At 41.2% G+C, this 17,145-nt stretch overlaps 1 protein-coding gene across 1 annotated transcript in view; it reads left to right on the forward strand.

Annotated features, from left to right (window-relative positions):
• The window catches only part of PTEN (phosphatase and tensin homolog), a 76,558-nt gene that overhangs the window by 32,592 nt on the left and 26,821 nt on the right, over window positions 1–17,145 (forward strand). The window contains exons 4-5 of the mRNA XM_066620965.1: window positions 7,005–7,048; window positions 9,925–10,163. Coding sequence (XP_066477062.1) covers window positions 7,005–7,048; window positions 9,925–10,163 — 283 coding nt within the window. The remainder of the gene's footprint in view (window positions 1–7,004; window positions 7,049–9,924; window positions 10,164–17,145) is intronic.

Here is a 17,145-nt window from a genome sequence, read left to right on the forward strand (position 1 = left end):
GCATCATCAAGCAGGAAAATTTTTAACGATCCTAGGCTGCAATCCTGCCCACACTTACCCAGGGGTAAACCCAATTGATTATCAATGTTAAAAACTTATACATAGTAGTCTGTTAAAAGTACAGATTTGTAGCTCTTCCCCAAATGCAGTCGTGCACCATGGTAGAATCAAGTCTAATACAGGTTGAGACTCATTATTCGCGAGGGTTGCGTTCCTTAGACCTCCACGATAAAAAAATTCATGTAGATCTAAACTGGAACCGGAAATGAAGTTTTTGTAATTTTACGCAAATTGCATAAATTTACATTTATAAGCACATTTAAAACACTGTGCTAGAGTGAAAAGAGACAGCTGCTCTCCCCCTACTAAATAAGGTAAGCACCACTTAAAAAAGAGTGCCTCTTGCCCAGTTACATTCGTACGTTATGAAAATAACGTTAGATTCTACCATTTGGATACGCAAATTAACTAAGACATATACAAATAGCGCTGCAGCCTAAACCAATGTTCAGGCAGCCTATAGAAGTTTACATTTAAATAGAAACCACCTAGAACAAAGGAAGAAGACTACAGGCAGGTTGAAAATCACCAGCACAAGACAGAAGAGTTGTGAATTGGTGGGTGGAGCTTCATCTGTTTACGAAACTGCCTCCACCTTAGTGTTTCGGAACTGCCAGCACAACCCTGTGCATGTCTACTCTGAAGTAAATGCCATTTAATTCAATGGTGCTTACTCCCTGAAAAGTGTATAGGATTGCAGGCTGCATCTGAATCTGTACCCTACAGAATTTTGTTCTGCTATTTAAAAACGCTCCTTATGGTGCTTGCGTACTGTAACTTTTTAAAAACGTTTGGGGGGATGGGGGCTTCAACAAGGAATGTGTTGATGCTTCATTTTTGGTGCTTGTGTAACTTTTGGGGGAACTTGCTTTGGGACTGCTTAATGGGAACTTTGTGGATTGGGGTTACTGCACCATACCTTATGCTGTGTGCAGCACATGAGGCAGGTGCAATATTAATGAGCCTTTTCTATAGCTCTTTACTGCAGAACGTCTGCGCTTGCGCAGGAAGTTTGCAGAGCCTCAGATGGTAGGGGCTTCTGTGGTGTTTACAGTGTCTGCGCCAGGTGCTCACACTCAAAGAGCTGTAGAAAAGGCTCTTTACGGAGACTGCTTGAAGATCCTGACAACAAAAGAGATGCCTAACCTATGGAGGGAGGAGGTTAAATTGTATTTTGGACAGAAAAGACATGGGGGGGGGTCAGGACAACACCCTTGCCACACCCCTAACTTTTGGGGTAGTCTGACACATCACTGTTAGGAGAGCCTGTTCTGAGAGTCCAAGGTTGCAGACAAAGACCTGCAGCCTGCCTTACAGTGTGTGATGTGAGTGACACTTAATTTTTCCCCCCACCCGAGACGTGTTGAGACAATAACATGCATAAATAATTCGCAGTTAATTAGGCTACACCTGCATATTAAAATTTTTTAATATAATGTGCGGCTTAGCATCCTTCAACTTAAAGACGGACCGCATATACGACGGTGGTTAAAGCACAACAAAGAGGCTCTTAATGAGGCAGTCAGGTCTCCCATAGCCAGCAGCAGAGTGTCTGTTTATGCAACAAAGAGGCTTTAATGCAAAGAAGAGGCAAACTATCTCCAGTAGCCTGTGCAGCCAGCTAGTGTCTGGCAGGGAGTATCTGTTTACATAACAAAAGCACTAGACTGAGCTGTGTGTTTACTCAATGACCTAATCGCATAACAAACAGGAAGCAGAGAACGTATTCCCTTTTTAAAATGGTGCACACCTATATTAAAATGAATGGGAATCCATCAGAAATTGGATCTCGACACACCTAGTGGGACCCCACCAACAGTTTGAGAAACACTGTCTTACTCTATTAGACTTTCAATAATACTTAATTTAAATTACTGTCAGTTTACTTTTCTATTGAACCTGCAACTTCCCTTGGGTGGGGAATCTAATGATGCATTCAGTTGCTTGTTCTGCATTTCTTCCATCTTTTACTACATAGAGCCCTGCAATGTGTATCCTAATTGGCTGATTCTTGCAGCACAAGAAGTTGGTTTGTCATATGAGGAATTTTGAGCGTTAATTGCATAGTAGTTTTGAGCCAGGTGGTGGCAACCCATCTGTAGGAATTCTTGGACATAACTGATTATTACAACCATTTTTCAACTGCTGTGCCACGGCACACTGGTATCTTGTGAATGGTCTGCAGGTGTGCCATGGGAGTTCAGGAGGAGGGTCATTTATTAGTAGGGCTAATGGAGGATGTGAGTCCCCCACTAGCAGTGTGATGTGCCTTCTCAATTGTCCAAAAAACGAAGGTGTAACTTGACCATTTTTGTGCCTTATTAGTGTGCCGTGAGATGAAAAAGGTTGAAAATCACTGGATTATTGGGACCAATTTCAGTTTGGCTTTCAGCCAAATTTAATGACTCAAACGGCCTTGTTTACTATAGCAAATAACCTGTGTTGGGGACTGGACAGGGACTGTATCCCTGTTGGTTCTGCGAGACCACTCAGCAAGTATGTGCTGCCACTATTAGAAGTTTGTTGATGATGGTTTTCTTGGTGATGATGGCCTTTATGTGGAACTCCATGCTCGTAGAGATCAGGCTGGCTCCCTATCAGTCAGTATTTTGGAGGAAACTGAAAATTGTATTTATTTAACATTTAGGGTCTGTCTTTAGTTATGGAGTTTTGACTTGTTTTCTTCCTGCTGGCAGATGTTGTTGTTGTGGGATTTTTATGCATACTTGCCAGTCCTGTGTATGTACTGCTTTGCTGGTTTTAATGCTTTCAAAGTTTTTTAGAAGTGGCCTTAATGCCTACTTTTGGAGAAGAAAGGTAGAATTTAAGAATGTAACTCATATCCATAAAAATTTAGACTTTAACAGTATCTGTTGCAGTCCCTTAAGCTTCTGCTTGTCCTGTGTTCTGGGACTTCTGCTTAGATGACATGAGATGTGGACAGAGTGTAAGGCCAATCTGCCTGCCATCATTACCATTTCCCAGCCTGGTTTATTTAAGCTGCCCTAGGTAGCCTGACTGAGTGGATGGGAAGGGTAGTTAATAAATCATTAATAGAGGGGGTGTTGCCAAATACCTTAAAGGTGGCACTTATATGCTACATTGTAAAGAAACCCTCCCTTGATCCTACTGTTAGAGAATTTCTGACCAGGACTGAACCTCCCCTTTCAGGGAGTTGAGGCACCACCCCCCGTTTGGAGAGCTCTGGATGAAGCTGATTATCTGGATCCCATTCAGTCTGGCTTCAGGACAGTCGGCTCTGGTACCTTGGTGGATTACCTTCCTACTGCATCATCTGCAGGGACACTTTTACTGCTGGACCTCTCAGTAGCTTTTGACACCATTGACCATGGTGTCCTTCTGGGTTGGTTGGCTGAGTTGGAGACACTGCTTTGCAGTGGTTCCATTCATTCTTGACTGACCAGGCTCAGAAGGTGGTGCTTGGGGATGCCTGTTTGGCGCCATGGCCATTGGCCTATGTGGTGCCACAGGGATTATTTATTTATTGGATTTATATTCCGCCTTTCTCCCCGAAGGGCACGCAAGGTGGTTAACAAACAAGATTAAAATACAAAGCAGTTGTTGGCATCCTTCAGTCTCAAAGACTATGGTATTGCGCTCTGAATGGTGGTTCTGGAACAGAGTGTCCTCTCCAGTGTGCAAAGCCTGGGTGGAGTAGATATGGAGGATAGACTATTACCCATGCAGCAAATCCCCCTCTCCACGTCGCTGAAATGGTCCAATGGAAAGGCAGAAGCCAATAGTTGGTTCCAGCGGCGTTGCAGGGGTTGCCAGAATATGACTGTGTTCAGCCATGAACTGCCTCAGGGACTCTGGCTCCTGATTTTGCCTCGAGGTTGACTCCTGAAGCCTCTTCCATAATTGGATATAGCTACAAGGCAGTAGAGGTTTGGGATCAGAGTTTTCCTTCTCTCAGATGAGCTGCCTTCCCAGGCTAATGAGTCCCATCTACCCGGTGGCTGTTTAGTTGCCTCTTACGACAAGTACAGCCAAACTGAGGTCCTATTCTTATCCCCCAGCCCCCAGGGGTGATACAATACAAAATACAAAGCAAAATACAAATTATTCAAAAAGAACAATTAAAAACAATTAAAACAAGATAAAATGCAGTCAGAAGATAAAAAAGCATAGTAAAAGACATAGTTTATAAAAGCAGCCCTTATAGGGCCTTGAAGGCTTCCTAAATAAAAAAGTCTTCAGGCCCTGCCAGAACATCAATAATGAAGAAGCTGTTCTCAACTCAAAGGGGAGGGAATTCCACAGTGCAGGCGCCACCACCAAAAAGGCTCTGTTTCTGGCCACCATCCCCTTCACTACTCTCAATGACTGTACAACCAACAGGGCCCCTTCTGATGAGAGAATGAACTGGACTATACGAAAGAAGGCAGTCTCTCAAATACGCTGGTCTCAAGCCATTTAGGGCTTTAAAGGTCAAAACCAGCACCTTTAATTCAGCCTGGAAACTAATGGGCAGCCAGTGCTGTAGCTTCCGGACTGTCTTCAGGGGCAGCCCCATGTAGAGCACATTACAATAATATAATCTTGATATCACCATGGCATGGACCACTGTGGCCAGGTACGGCCACAGCCGGCACACCAGCCAAAGCTGAACAAAAGCGCTCCTAGCCACAGCCAACACCTGGACATCCAGGAAGAGCTGCGAGTCTAGGAGAACCCTCAAGCTGCGAACCTGCTCTTTCAGGAGGAGTGCAACCCCATTCAAAGCAGGGCGATATTCCAGCACCCGCATGGTGGGTTTCTGTACCAAGAAGATTAGTACCACATGATTTTTAATATCTACATGAAACCTTTAGGAGAGGTCATCCAGTGTTTTGTAGTGGGGTGTCATCAATATGGTGATGACATCCACCTCTGTCTCCCCACCAAGTACCAAGAAGACAGTAGAAGTCCTGGAGTGCTATCTGGAGGTAGCTGGGGCCTGGATAAGAGTTAATAAGTTGAAATTAAACCGGAACAAGACATTGGTCCTCTTTGTCAATTTCTTGGTCTCTTTCCTTGGCTGAAGAGGCCGATACGCCGTAGCCTTTCCTCATAAGGAAGGTGCCCCAGCCCAGTAATCATTTTAGTCACTCTCTTTTGCACCTTTTCCATTTCCACTATGTCCTTTTTGAGATGTGGTGACCAGAACTGGCCATACGCTTGACTCGTCCCCTTTCTGCCACTATCCAAAGTAAAATGGATAGCAGCAAGAAATAGGTCTTCTCTGTTGTGGTACTACATCTCTGGAACATGTTTTCAGAGGATCTATGATAAGCCCCTTCTGACAAGTCTTAAAAACATTTTTACTTCAGTTAACTGGGAGGGGAAGGGGGGCTGCCTCACTGCCATCTTACAACTATTGAACTGTTTTCTACCTCTGCTGCCTGTATTTTAGTTGGAAATGTGTTATTCATTTATTGATGTATTTCATTGCCTATTTTTATTGCTGTATTTTCTGCCTCCTATTCTGTTATTGCTGATTGTGTGTTACAATAAAATCAAACATAGAATCAATTAAAAGTAAGTTGCTTTGTGCAGTTTTAACTGGAAAGACAAGGTATACTTTCTTAAAATTACTTGCTCCTGAGTATGGCTGCTCTTGTGTAAATCATTTATAATGTTTAAAGGATGGACTACAGTATATCTTGATGATCTGTTTCCAGTTGTTTCCTACCAATTTGCCTTCATTATTGGAACATAATGATATTGAACTTGCACTATTTGTGCTAGTCATCAAAAATATGTCAATCCTGTTTTATTGTTCCATCTTCTTTTTTGGTGAGAGGCAAATAACCTCATGTGTTTGGTGTTTGTGTTTGTATCCCGGTTCAAGTTCATAAATTCAACATTTATTTTCTTATGGAAAAGATCAGAACTAATAATTTTAGGAGGGATAATGTGTATCTGAAGATTAGTATTAAGGCACTGAAGTTAATGAAATGGAATTGGCTCTTTTACTTTTAGCCTACACCCTCAAGCTGGAATGGCAGCTCTGTGTGGGATCTGTCAGTTGAGAACTTTGAATCTTTTTAGAGTCTTTAATAGTAGAAATGGTTACAAAGCAGTCTCAAAGTGTATGAATGTACTAGTCATAGTGGGTACCAGGCTTGTAACCTGGTGAAAGGTGGCATAAAAATCTTCTAACTAAATAAGATGAGATGAGTTTTATTGTTGTACACTGACAATTTTGTTGCAGGCTGGTATTTATTCTGTCATCTTCTACTAGATTTGTAGTGCATTAATGCACCTCTGGATCTGAAATTTAGTGGGAATTTGTTGAAATACAAATAAAATTCGAGATGTCCTTTTGCCTTACTCAGAACTAATTTCCAAAGAGTTTTATTGCATTGCCCCCCCCCTGCTTTTTAAAAGAAACAGGGTGGTATGCAGATTTTTCTCTTTATCTGCACCACCGCCTGTGAGAAAGGTTGTGTTAGGTTGGAAATAGTGGTCTCGAAACAAGCCCAGAATCTCCCAATAAGCTTCATGGCTAAGTGGGAATGTGAATTTGTTTTTCCTAATCAAAGTCTGGCATTCTGTGCCATAGGAGCCTTCTGGTTCCTTCTGTTGGCAAACCACTATAACCAGGTTATATTTTTTAGCAAACCATTTCTTTGGCAAATGGTTAGGATTTATACCTACATTTACATAGCATCATGCATGATCAAGCCTTTATAGTGTAAGGTAAAGACCAAATTAATTGTTTTCAAACAAAAGTAGCATTTTTAAAACGGTCTTTCACATTTATCCATATGGCTAGCATCTGACTTGTTGATATTCAAATATTACGCTTAAAAAAATATTTGTGTATACTATCATTTTGGGTGTAGTATTAAGACCTAAAAGGCATTTTAATACGGTGTATGTGCATTCTTGGTAGTTGTACTGCATTTGAACTTAATGTATTGCACCTTTTCTTTTAGATGTGCTGAAAGACATTATGACACCGCCAAATTTAATTGCAGAGGTATGTTTATGCTATCACGTTGGATTGTATTCTTCAACTGTTATTTTCCTAAACTAAAATAGAATTATTGGAAGTGCTTAGAAATTATTCATCTATTGTTTCTATGCACTGTTTGTTTTATAATTAGAAGAATGTTCAGATGAACGTAAGTGAATGACATTTGGAAAGTTGTATAGATGACATTTGGAAAGTTGTGTAGATGACAGTCCTTACATTAAAATATGTACTTTCCTTGTGCATGCTACATAGAATCCCATATGTATGCAACCCTGTGTTTCAGTTTGGAAGAAAGGCAGGATATAAATTGAGTAATACAAGTGTGGCTACTGGAGAAATAATAGCTATTGGAGCAACTGCTCACACATGGGTCATTCTCACTATTCTAATGAAACAAGGCTGGAACTAGAGGGTTTAGGGAAGCAGCAGGTGTGCAGGCTATGTCCTACCCCTGGAGCACTGCGTTAGTAGCTTAAGTGAGGACTTTGAAAAACCTAATATTATACTTGGATATTATCATAGCTGAGGTGGCATTTAGCTTACTCATCATAAGCCAGGCTGGTAGTGTAAGGGTCTGTGAAGTTTCTTTGTTTACCTTAGGATTTGCAGCAAGATTACATAATTCAAACTCTTTGAAAAACTTTTTATGAATAAAAGTCCAGTAGTCATCGTTGAAAAAATAATTTCTTCATCATCCATAATGGTCATTGCACTTCTGTTTCTAGGATGTCTGTTTAATGTAGTTAGGAACATTTAATAAATGACTGGGTTCTATATTGTGTGTCTCACTCATTCTATTCAGAAAGAACTTTCAAAGTGTTTACTTTTCAGAGTAACAGAAGTCTTTGGTAGTGTTTAAATGCTCATTTAATCCTTGCATAAAGTGTAAGGCATTCAAATTTCACAGTGGTACAGAGAAAGATATAATAGTATTTTATTGCTGCAAGGAGTGGCATCCTGTGTATTGACTGTAGGTATTTGAGCAATTTTGTTCAACTTTTTTTCCATATTGGCTCTATTATCTGCAACACCTGCACCCCACCCCCCACCCTTGCGAGCTTCATATGCTCAGGTTTTTAGGATACTGATTAAAACACATTATAGGATCTAGTCCCAACATTTCACTTTCAACTGTGGAAAGCATCTTCAGGGGTTGTGAAGAATTTGTATCCTCTCATCTGTCAGTTGGCTGCTGGCTTAATTGCCAGCTCCTGCTTGAATTTTTAAATGCATACTAACACTCTTTTGCCTGTTCATCATTACCACAATTTCTTATATAGTTTTCTCCTCAAAGGCTTTTATTCAAGTATATTTGAGTGTTGGAAGTCAGGTATTACTTATACTGAAAATCTCCTTTTTTGGTTCGTATTGTTTTTGTTTTTGAATTTCAGTGGCCTCTCTATAGATTCTAGTATGGTATTGCACTGTCGAAAGAATCTGAGTGACTGAAATTTATTTGGTGGCCAGTTCTCATAGCATGCTCTGCCACTGCTGATTTTTCACTTTGCTCTAAGCGGCAGTGGCATTCATGTTCCTTTACTCTAGTAAGTGCACTCCTATTTGTGGTCCCTATGTAGACTTTCCCACACACTCAAGGAATATGATATATGCCAGCTGTGGAAAGTGGTGGTCTTTTATCCTTCAGGCAAAATGTGTTAATATGCCTTTAGAAATTCAAGCAGAAACTGGCAGTTAAGCCAGCAGCTAACAGACAGATGAGAGGGTACAAATTCTTTAAAACCCCTGAAGATACTTTCCACAGTTGAAAGTGAAACGTTAGGACTAGATCCTATAATGTGTTTTAATCTGTGGCTTAAAGACTCAAGCAATTGCACTTATGTCAGTACTGGAAAGTTGGGTTAGGATTGCACCTTTAGTGTTATGTTGCAACAATCATTTATATTTGCCAATAACTATGTCCTTCTGAACTGTCTACCTGTATCATGGAAGTTTACAGTGAGTCAACAGAAATAGATTCTCTGTGCTCTTACAGTAGTTAAAAGATTGACATAGAAAAATCGGAAGGATAAATACCCTCTTTCTGTTAGTCAGTAGATTGAAGATCTTTTGACTGTATTGACTTTTGAGCAAATGGCTTTTAAACAACTATAAACAAAAATATTTGTGGGTATTTGGAAGCCTTTCTTACATACATACATATAGCCCATGAAATGCACAACCTGATTGCTTAAATATCCTTATAATATGCTTTTAAAAAAATTTCCCTGCTCTTTTGTGGGGAAAAAACAAATCTATGGATATATTGTAGTTTTTATTTGCAGTTGTTTTGTTCGTGTTGGTATTGTGGTGTTCGTCTTGGCTTTTAATTTTTTCTCACAAAATTGAAAATTGTTTTTTAAATGGCAAAAAAAGAATGCAGCCTACCAGTGACTTGAGTAAATCTCCTGTTTATTTGAGGGTGTGTGTGCTCTTGCTTATTCTCTCTTGCTGTGTGTTTAGGATTGCAGTAACAGGGGAACTGTCAAGTTCTGGCAGGTCCCAGTAAATGCTTACTGGACTGCATTTGGAATGCTGGGTCACATAATTGTGCAAATCTGTTCTAGATAGGGGAGGCCCACATAATTCAGTGGTAGAACAAATGATCTACATGCAAAAGATTCAATTCCTGGCTTCTCTAGGTGGCACGGGGGGGGGAAACCTGTCTGAAACCTTGAAGAGCCTCTACCAGTCAGTGTCAATAATACTAGACTAGATGGAACAATGGTCCGACTCAGTGTAAGGCAAGCTTCCTATGTTCCTGGACTAAGATTACATAAGTATAGTTAGAAAAAAGCCTGTAATTTCAAATATCTACTTGTTTGATTTAGTAGTAATGTAATTGGATTCCTGATTAAATCAGTATAATCTCTGTTTTATAGTTGCACAGTATCCTTTTGAAGACCACAACCCACCACAGCTAGAGCTTATCAAACCTTTTTGTGAAGATCTTGACCAATGGCTTAGTGAAGATGGCAATCATGTTGCAGCAATCCACTGTAAAGCTGGAAAGGGACGAACTGGTGTAATGATTTGTGCATATTTGTTGCATCGAGGAAGATTTCAGAAGGCACAAGATGCCCTAGATTTCTATGGGGAAGTAAGGACCAGAGATAAAAAGGTGAGAAACTTGACAGACATGCTTTTGTGGCATTCGTATATCCCCGATACTCACTGCGTAAACATCATTCTAGAAATGTTGCACACTGTGTCTTAAACCTTTTCCTTCTTACTTATGTGCTCTCTGTTAGTGGGAAGAAAAAATAATTAGCTTTTCTATTTCAGAAGTGCATGGTATTTATGCCACCAGCTCTCTGTATTGCTTTTTGTTAGACCTTGTGGATTAGGAAAAAAGAACCTGAGTTTTTTTTAATTGAAAGTTTTTTTTCAGTGAACACTTTAGATTTGTACCTTGCTCATTGGAGTAGGCAATAACAATTTAACAAGAAATGCATGTTATTCACATTTGGTGGTATTCTAAAGCAGGGGTGCCCAAACCCTGGCCCAGGGGCCATTTGCAGCCTTTGGGGACCCCCAATCTGGCCTGTTGGGAACCCTCAGTCTCCAATGAGCCTCTGGCCCTCCAGAGACTTGCTAGAGCCTGCACTGGCCCGATGCAACTACTCTCAGCGCGAGGGCTAACTGTGTGACCTCTTGTGCAAGCTGTGGGCTGAGGGCTCCCTCCATTGCTTACTGTTTCACATCTGTGGCTGCGAAGGAAAGGCTAGCCTTACTTTGTGCAAGGTCTTTTAGCTATCTTCATTCATTCTTATACTTCATTTGTTCCAACTCTAATATATTCATTTATGAAAATCTATTCAAATTTGAAATGCAGATGGTTTTTTCCTGGCCCCCAATACAGTGTCAGAGAGACAATGTGGCCTTCCTGCCAAAATGTTTGGACACCCCTGTTCTAAAGCAATGCCCTTCTGCAAGAAAATTGGGATGAATGGAGGAACAGTAGTTTATGCTTCTGTCACGTAACTCACTGTGTATCTTATTGGACTACTTGAAAGACTGTCTTGTAACTGTGTACCAGTTTGTGAAATTTGTTAATTGCCAGAATGGTTTTTTTTGCCATGGCATAATTTGACTTGAAACATTGCAACTGTTGTCATTTATATACCACTTTTCAGCAAAAAGTAGTTCATAAAGCTGTTTACATAGCAAAATCAATAAATTGTTACCTGTTCTCAGAGGGCTCACAGTCTCAAATGAGGTGCAGAAGTGATACCAGTAATTGGGGTACCTTTTAAATCTAAATATTTTATATACATTAATCAGCTAAGGGCACAATCCTAACCAGGTCTACTCAGAAGTAAGTCCTATTTTGTTCAATTGGGCTTACTCTCAGGAAAGTGTGGTTAGGATTGCAGCCTAAATGTTGCTGCTTAATTGTAACAATTTAATCCACTTGACTCCCATTGCCTATAATCCCTGCACAGCATTCATAAAAAGGGATAGAAAGTCAGCAGTACCCCCAGTCAGCTCTACAAATGGCCTAAAGAAGAGCTGTTGACTTCATTCCACAACCTTTACCAGCTATTTATTTGAGAGATGCTGTACACTGAAAAGTGGGTGTAGTGGGAGCACAGTTCTAGGCAGACTGTCAAACCAAACTCAGAATCCAGTTCAGAGAGCGAACTGAGCTGAAGTTAAATATAAATTGCTTGCTTGTCCTGAACCCAAACCAAAATTGAACTCTGAAATGCAAAAAAAGTTCAGTAATAATAAATAAAATGGAACACTCATGCTGTCTTTTTTGAGGTATGATGGCTCCTCTTTGCTTCAACTATATTAGAGGAATCTACATTTTTCCTGAAAAGCTCTTAGCAATTAAAATACTGCTTTTTGCTTCCTCCTAACCCTCCAACTCTCTTGTCATAGGCAGGTTGTTCAGATTTTGTAACAATCCAGATACAAGGCTTTATTTCTGCCACTGCACAGTTCAACAAAAATCTGTCCCTTGTCACAAGGGCTAAATAGACCAGTGAGTACATTCTTTCTTTCAACAAAAGAAGTGTTTGTACCAGCCCAGCCCTTCAGAGTAACTCAGTTCTTAGAAGCACTTTCCTCCTGTTTCTTGAATCAGCCTTGAGAAAACACAAGAGGGGTTGGTACAAAATCTTGGAGTTTTCTTACTTCCTGGGATGAGAAACTATGCAATTTTTCATACACTACACAGAAAAGTTCATATGATCCCATCTACAGAGACATCACACTGTTAAGTTTGGCTTTCTGTGGAAGTATTATACCCACTTCATTAACTTTGCATGTTTCATTTTCCTGATGTGTACGTTTGAAATGTAAGGGGGCAGAGGGAAATTAGGGTTGCCTATCAACATCGGAGTGAAAAGAAAGGAGGAACTAAGCATTAAACGCACTTGCCCTTCCTGGAATCAGCCTGTGTCGATATACAGTTCCAGTACTGGCTGAGATACTATTGGGTAGATGAGTGTGAATTGTGCCAGCATAAGCAGGAAAGCCTTGGCACTCAAATACCAAAGGAGCTTGATATGAAGGCAGTCTTTATGCACACACGAACATTGAGCAAAAATGCTTGACCCTGCTGAGGGGACAGAAGCCCCTTCTACTTTTTCTCTCAGAGTTGTCTGTGAAGAGAAGGCAAGGTGGCTTCATGTTCCCGCTGATTAGGCTTTTGAAAAGCATAGATGCTTCCTTTCCCCCCAAAACTCTTTTTCTTGTTTTTGCAACTCCCATCCAGCCACAATGAGAGGGCATTTTTGCTTGTCAGCTTGTTCCTATGTGTTATACTGGAAAGTTTGTTGCATTCTGACCAGGCCTAAAATGTGGGGAAGTTGGTACATATGAGGCATAAAAATTATGCTGTATATAAACTCATTGTTTTCGGGATTGATCATCTTTCCTTGAAATCCTTTAGATAATTAGAAAATTGTAGATTGTGAAACCACTTCCTAATGCTGTACTTAATTGAAATTCTTAAAGTTATAATAAAAAGAACTGTGGTTCTAAAACTACAAATTCAATTCAACTTAACAGATATTTTGTAAATACTCTTTTCTTTAGAAACACCCTATGGTCTTGTTTTTACTAGGGCTAAAACTATGTTCCAAAGCCTCATTCATTCTTTTCAGTTGTATACAGGGGAATGTGTCAAATTAGAAGCAAGCCTCCCCATCCTTTGCTGTATACTGTAAATTTTCACAGCACAGGGTGAGGGGATAGGCACAACATCTTCCCACTTGCTTGCTTTTCATCTGTACAGACAGCAGCATAGAATGAGATCTTTCTTTGAGAGCTCTGTAAGTGCTCTTGGTTGAATCTTTATTCACTTAGCTCATTCCATCTGAGAAACTGGTGTAGTGTAGTGGCTAAGAGACAGACCTGGAAATTGCGATTTCCCTTGTTTGAAAGAATTCACTAGGTAGCTTTAGGCAAAGTCACTCAGCCTCAGCTTTCCAGCTGAAATATGGGAATGATAATAATACTTGCCTTACAGCAGTATTTCTCAGACTGTGGGTCGGGACCCACTAGGTGGGTTGCGAGCCAATTTCAGGTGAATCCCCATTCATTTCAATATTTTATTTTTAATGTATTAGACTTGGTGCAACCATGATAGGCGACTGCCTTTGGGGAAATGTTACAGACCTGTACTCTTAACAAGCTACTATGTATATTCTTTTAACAATGATAGTAAATGGGGCTACTCCTGGGTAAGTGTGGGTAGGATTGCACACTAGGATTGTTTAAAAGTTTTTCTGTATGATGATGTCACTTAAGGTCATGACATCAGTTCTGGTGGGTCCTCACAGATTCCTATTCTAAAAAGTGCATTCCGATGCTAAATGTGCGAGAACCGCTGCCTTAGAGGATGGTTGTACATCAGGATAATACATTTGAAGTGCTTGGCACATTCAGAAAGCACCGTACAACACAAATAATGTTTACATAGTTTGCTGTTCTGACTTTTACTTTGCTTTATGGGGGGGGGGCAGCAAAGTGTTGGAACCCAACCTCTCTGTAAGTAGGAAACTTAGTGTAGTAAATTTTCAGTGTGTGATTTGTGAGACTTAGGTTAGTCAGAAGTCTTGGAAATCATACTCTGAAAATGCACGACTTAGGAAAGGTTTATATAGTGGAGCTCAGTAAGCATTGTCCAGGGCAGTAAGCATTGTCCAGGGTCTCCTCATTCACAGGCTCAACACCTTTTATCCTCTGTGTAGAGGAAAACAATGAGTCCTCCCTCCAGTCTTCTGTTTCTCTAATAGATTTGTTTCTGAATTCAGAGCCTCCATTTCCAATCATACTTCACATCTTTCATCTTCTCTGCAAAGACTTACCACTTAGCTGTAACCATGTTGTTAATAGTCTGCCATGATGGTCCCCCAAGGGGGGTGGGTTTGGAAGGATCCAGGTAATTGGTATACTTAATTTCCACAGCAACTGTCAACCCCTTTCCAAGCAACCCCTTCCTGTCTATTTCCATTGTCATCCAGTTAGCTACTCACACTTATAATCAATTTATGTGCATTTTCCAGGTAAGCACACATGCCCTTCTGGCCACCACAGCTGCAAGCACTGCTGGAATGCCTGTGCTGGCACAAAGGGACAAAGAAATAACCTGTTGAATAATCATCTATTACCACCCTTTTGGTATTATATTACATGATTACCAAGCTCCCCAATCTTAAAGGAACAGGAAAGGAAGCTCCTTCTCAATTATCTGGCTTGCAGCTTAAGTGAGCGGTCAAAAAATGGATTCTCTAGAAAAGAGGTTCCTAAACTTTTTAGCACCGGGAATCGCTCTTTAAAAATGACACACTATCAGGACCCACCTAGCTTTATGACACTATTTTAAAAAAGTTTCACTTTATTAGCTCAGACCTCTGTTTTTATTCTTTTTGCTCTGGTGGTGGTGGGCACCTTCTGGAGTATTTGAGTTCCACATCCATCAGATTGGGACTGTTTTAATGGCCTTGCATTTCCTTTCACCTGGCCTTCAATAGGAGCAAAGGCACATGTTTGCTCACGAATAAACATGCACATGTGGCTCAATATATTTGTCAGCTTGGGGGGCAGGACTTGCTTCTCAAATAATTTTGGGGGCCTGTGTTTATCCGATTGCAACCATTCTGTTGGTGTTGCATTCCTCTTAGCCTGCCCTTTGAAGTGGACAGTGGCACGGCTGCCTACTTGCAAGTACAGATGAGCACTGCTTAACAGCATTCCGACCAGCGACAGCCTGCATATGCGATGGCGCCACTGGTCCCTGTTCATCCCCCCAACCTCTACATGTCTCAGAATTCTTGTTCTGGTCAAAAGGATGTGCTTCTGGTTTCCTGGGAAACCGGAAGTCACATTTTTTGCCTGAAATTAGCATTCTGATGCATGCTGCCTCTGAGGCTTAGAAAAGCCTCCAGAGGTGAATGAAGCAGTTTCCCTTGCCTTTGGAGGCTTTGCATAATGTCAGACCTCGCTCGGCAATGGGGGTGCTGGTCTGCATCACTGTTGCTAAGTGATGCATGACTGTATATGCACAGTGCAGCTTAGTTTCATTTTCCATAGGTCTCAGTGTATTTTCCTTGTAAGCTATCACCTTGTTAGTTTCATGCCCCACCAACAATTGGATTGGGACCCACCAGTGAGTCATGATGTACAGTTTGGGAAACACTGCTCTAGAATAGGGGTTCCCAAATGGATCCAGGACCCACTGTTGGGTCATGACCCAATTTTTGGTGTATCATGAAAGTGACATCGCAGATTAGGCTACGTGCATCAGGGGTTAAACAACTTAAGGGGGGAGCATTGCTGCCCAATCACTCTTATAGCCACAGAGGCTTGAGTGGCTTGTAAAGTGAAACTTTATTTAGGTGGGTCCAAATGCTAAAACATTTGGGAACCACTGCTCTAGAGCAGGGCTGGTCAAACCCCCACCCAGGGGCCAGATCCAGGGTTTGGAAGACTCCTTCCACACTGTGAGCAGACCTTTCCGTTCCTCTTTGGCACTGTGCAAAGTCCTCCTTGTTCAGGGGATAGAGATGCTCTGGGCAGATGCAGCTGCCCAGATGTCCTGTTGCATGGCCTTTTGGGACACCAGGCAGACAGTGTGACTGCTCAGAGCGTCCCTGTCCCCCAAACAAGGGAGACTTTGCATGGTGCTGAGGTAGAACAGAAAGAAGCGGTCCGAAGGGGGACCGCTTTTCCATTGTGCAGCAGTGGTGAGTTTGGCCACCTCTGTTCTAATGCATAGATTTCTCCAACCTCCAAACAAGCATACAAACCAGATGGTTCATGATAAGAAGGCTTTATTGTTTACATTGTCCGAAAGATTAATTAGTAAGCAGGTTCCTCAATTCCCAGAATGGGAGTTCCACAAAAACGTAGGTGAAGAGTACAGGTTGAGTCTCAGTGTCCATAAGGGTTCTGTTCGCAGAACCCTGGTGGATTCCAAAAATTGTGTTAAAGGAAATCCATTTAAAAAAACAATGTCCCCTTGCTCAGTGGTTTAAAAACAGCCTTACTTAATGCACAAGAGTGGCAGCAGGCAGACAATCTCTCTCTCTCTCTCTCTCTCTCTCTCTCTCTCTCTCTGGGTGCTTAAAAAGGCTTCACTTTAAGGCAAGTGACCCCTGCCTTTACTTCATCTAGAGCTTGGGAAAGTATGGAAAGCGGATTTGATAATCACTTCTGCTTTGTATTTTCATGTGCTCCTGGGGGAAGGGAGGGGTCGCTTGCCTAAGAGTGAAGCCTCTGTAAGTGCCTGGAGAGACAAAGAGATTGTCTGACTGCTGCCAAATTTCTCCCGTTACAAAGCTGTTTTTAAAAGGGATGTTTTTCCTTTAATTTCTCATTGCAATGAGATAAAACCTCAGGTGAAAAATCCATGTATAGTTCGGTTATGCCTGTATGTACGTACATTTCAAGGCAACAAGAAAATAACGGACTCTAAGCAACTCACTACATTGTCTGTTCTAAGATTCTCACCACTCAGGGCTGAGAGGAGGGCCTTATTAGCCCTCCATCATTCAACATGTCTCCCAGCAAGTACAGCCAGGAGCAGGTAAAGATGGACTTTATTGTCCCTAATTTATAGGTGGGTCCACCAATCAAAAAGGGCCCTG

The sequence above is a fragment of the Tiliqua scincoides genome, chromosome 3 (assembly GCF_035046505.1).
Source record: "Tiliqua scincoides isolate rTilSci1 chromosome 3, rTilSci1.hap2, whole genome shotgun sequence".
NCBI classification, from domain to species: Eukaryota; Metazoa; Chordata; class Lepidosauria; order Squamata; family Scincidae; genus Tiliqua; species Tiliqua scincoides.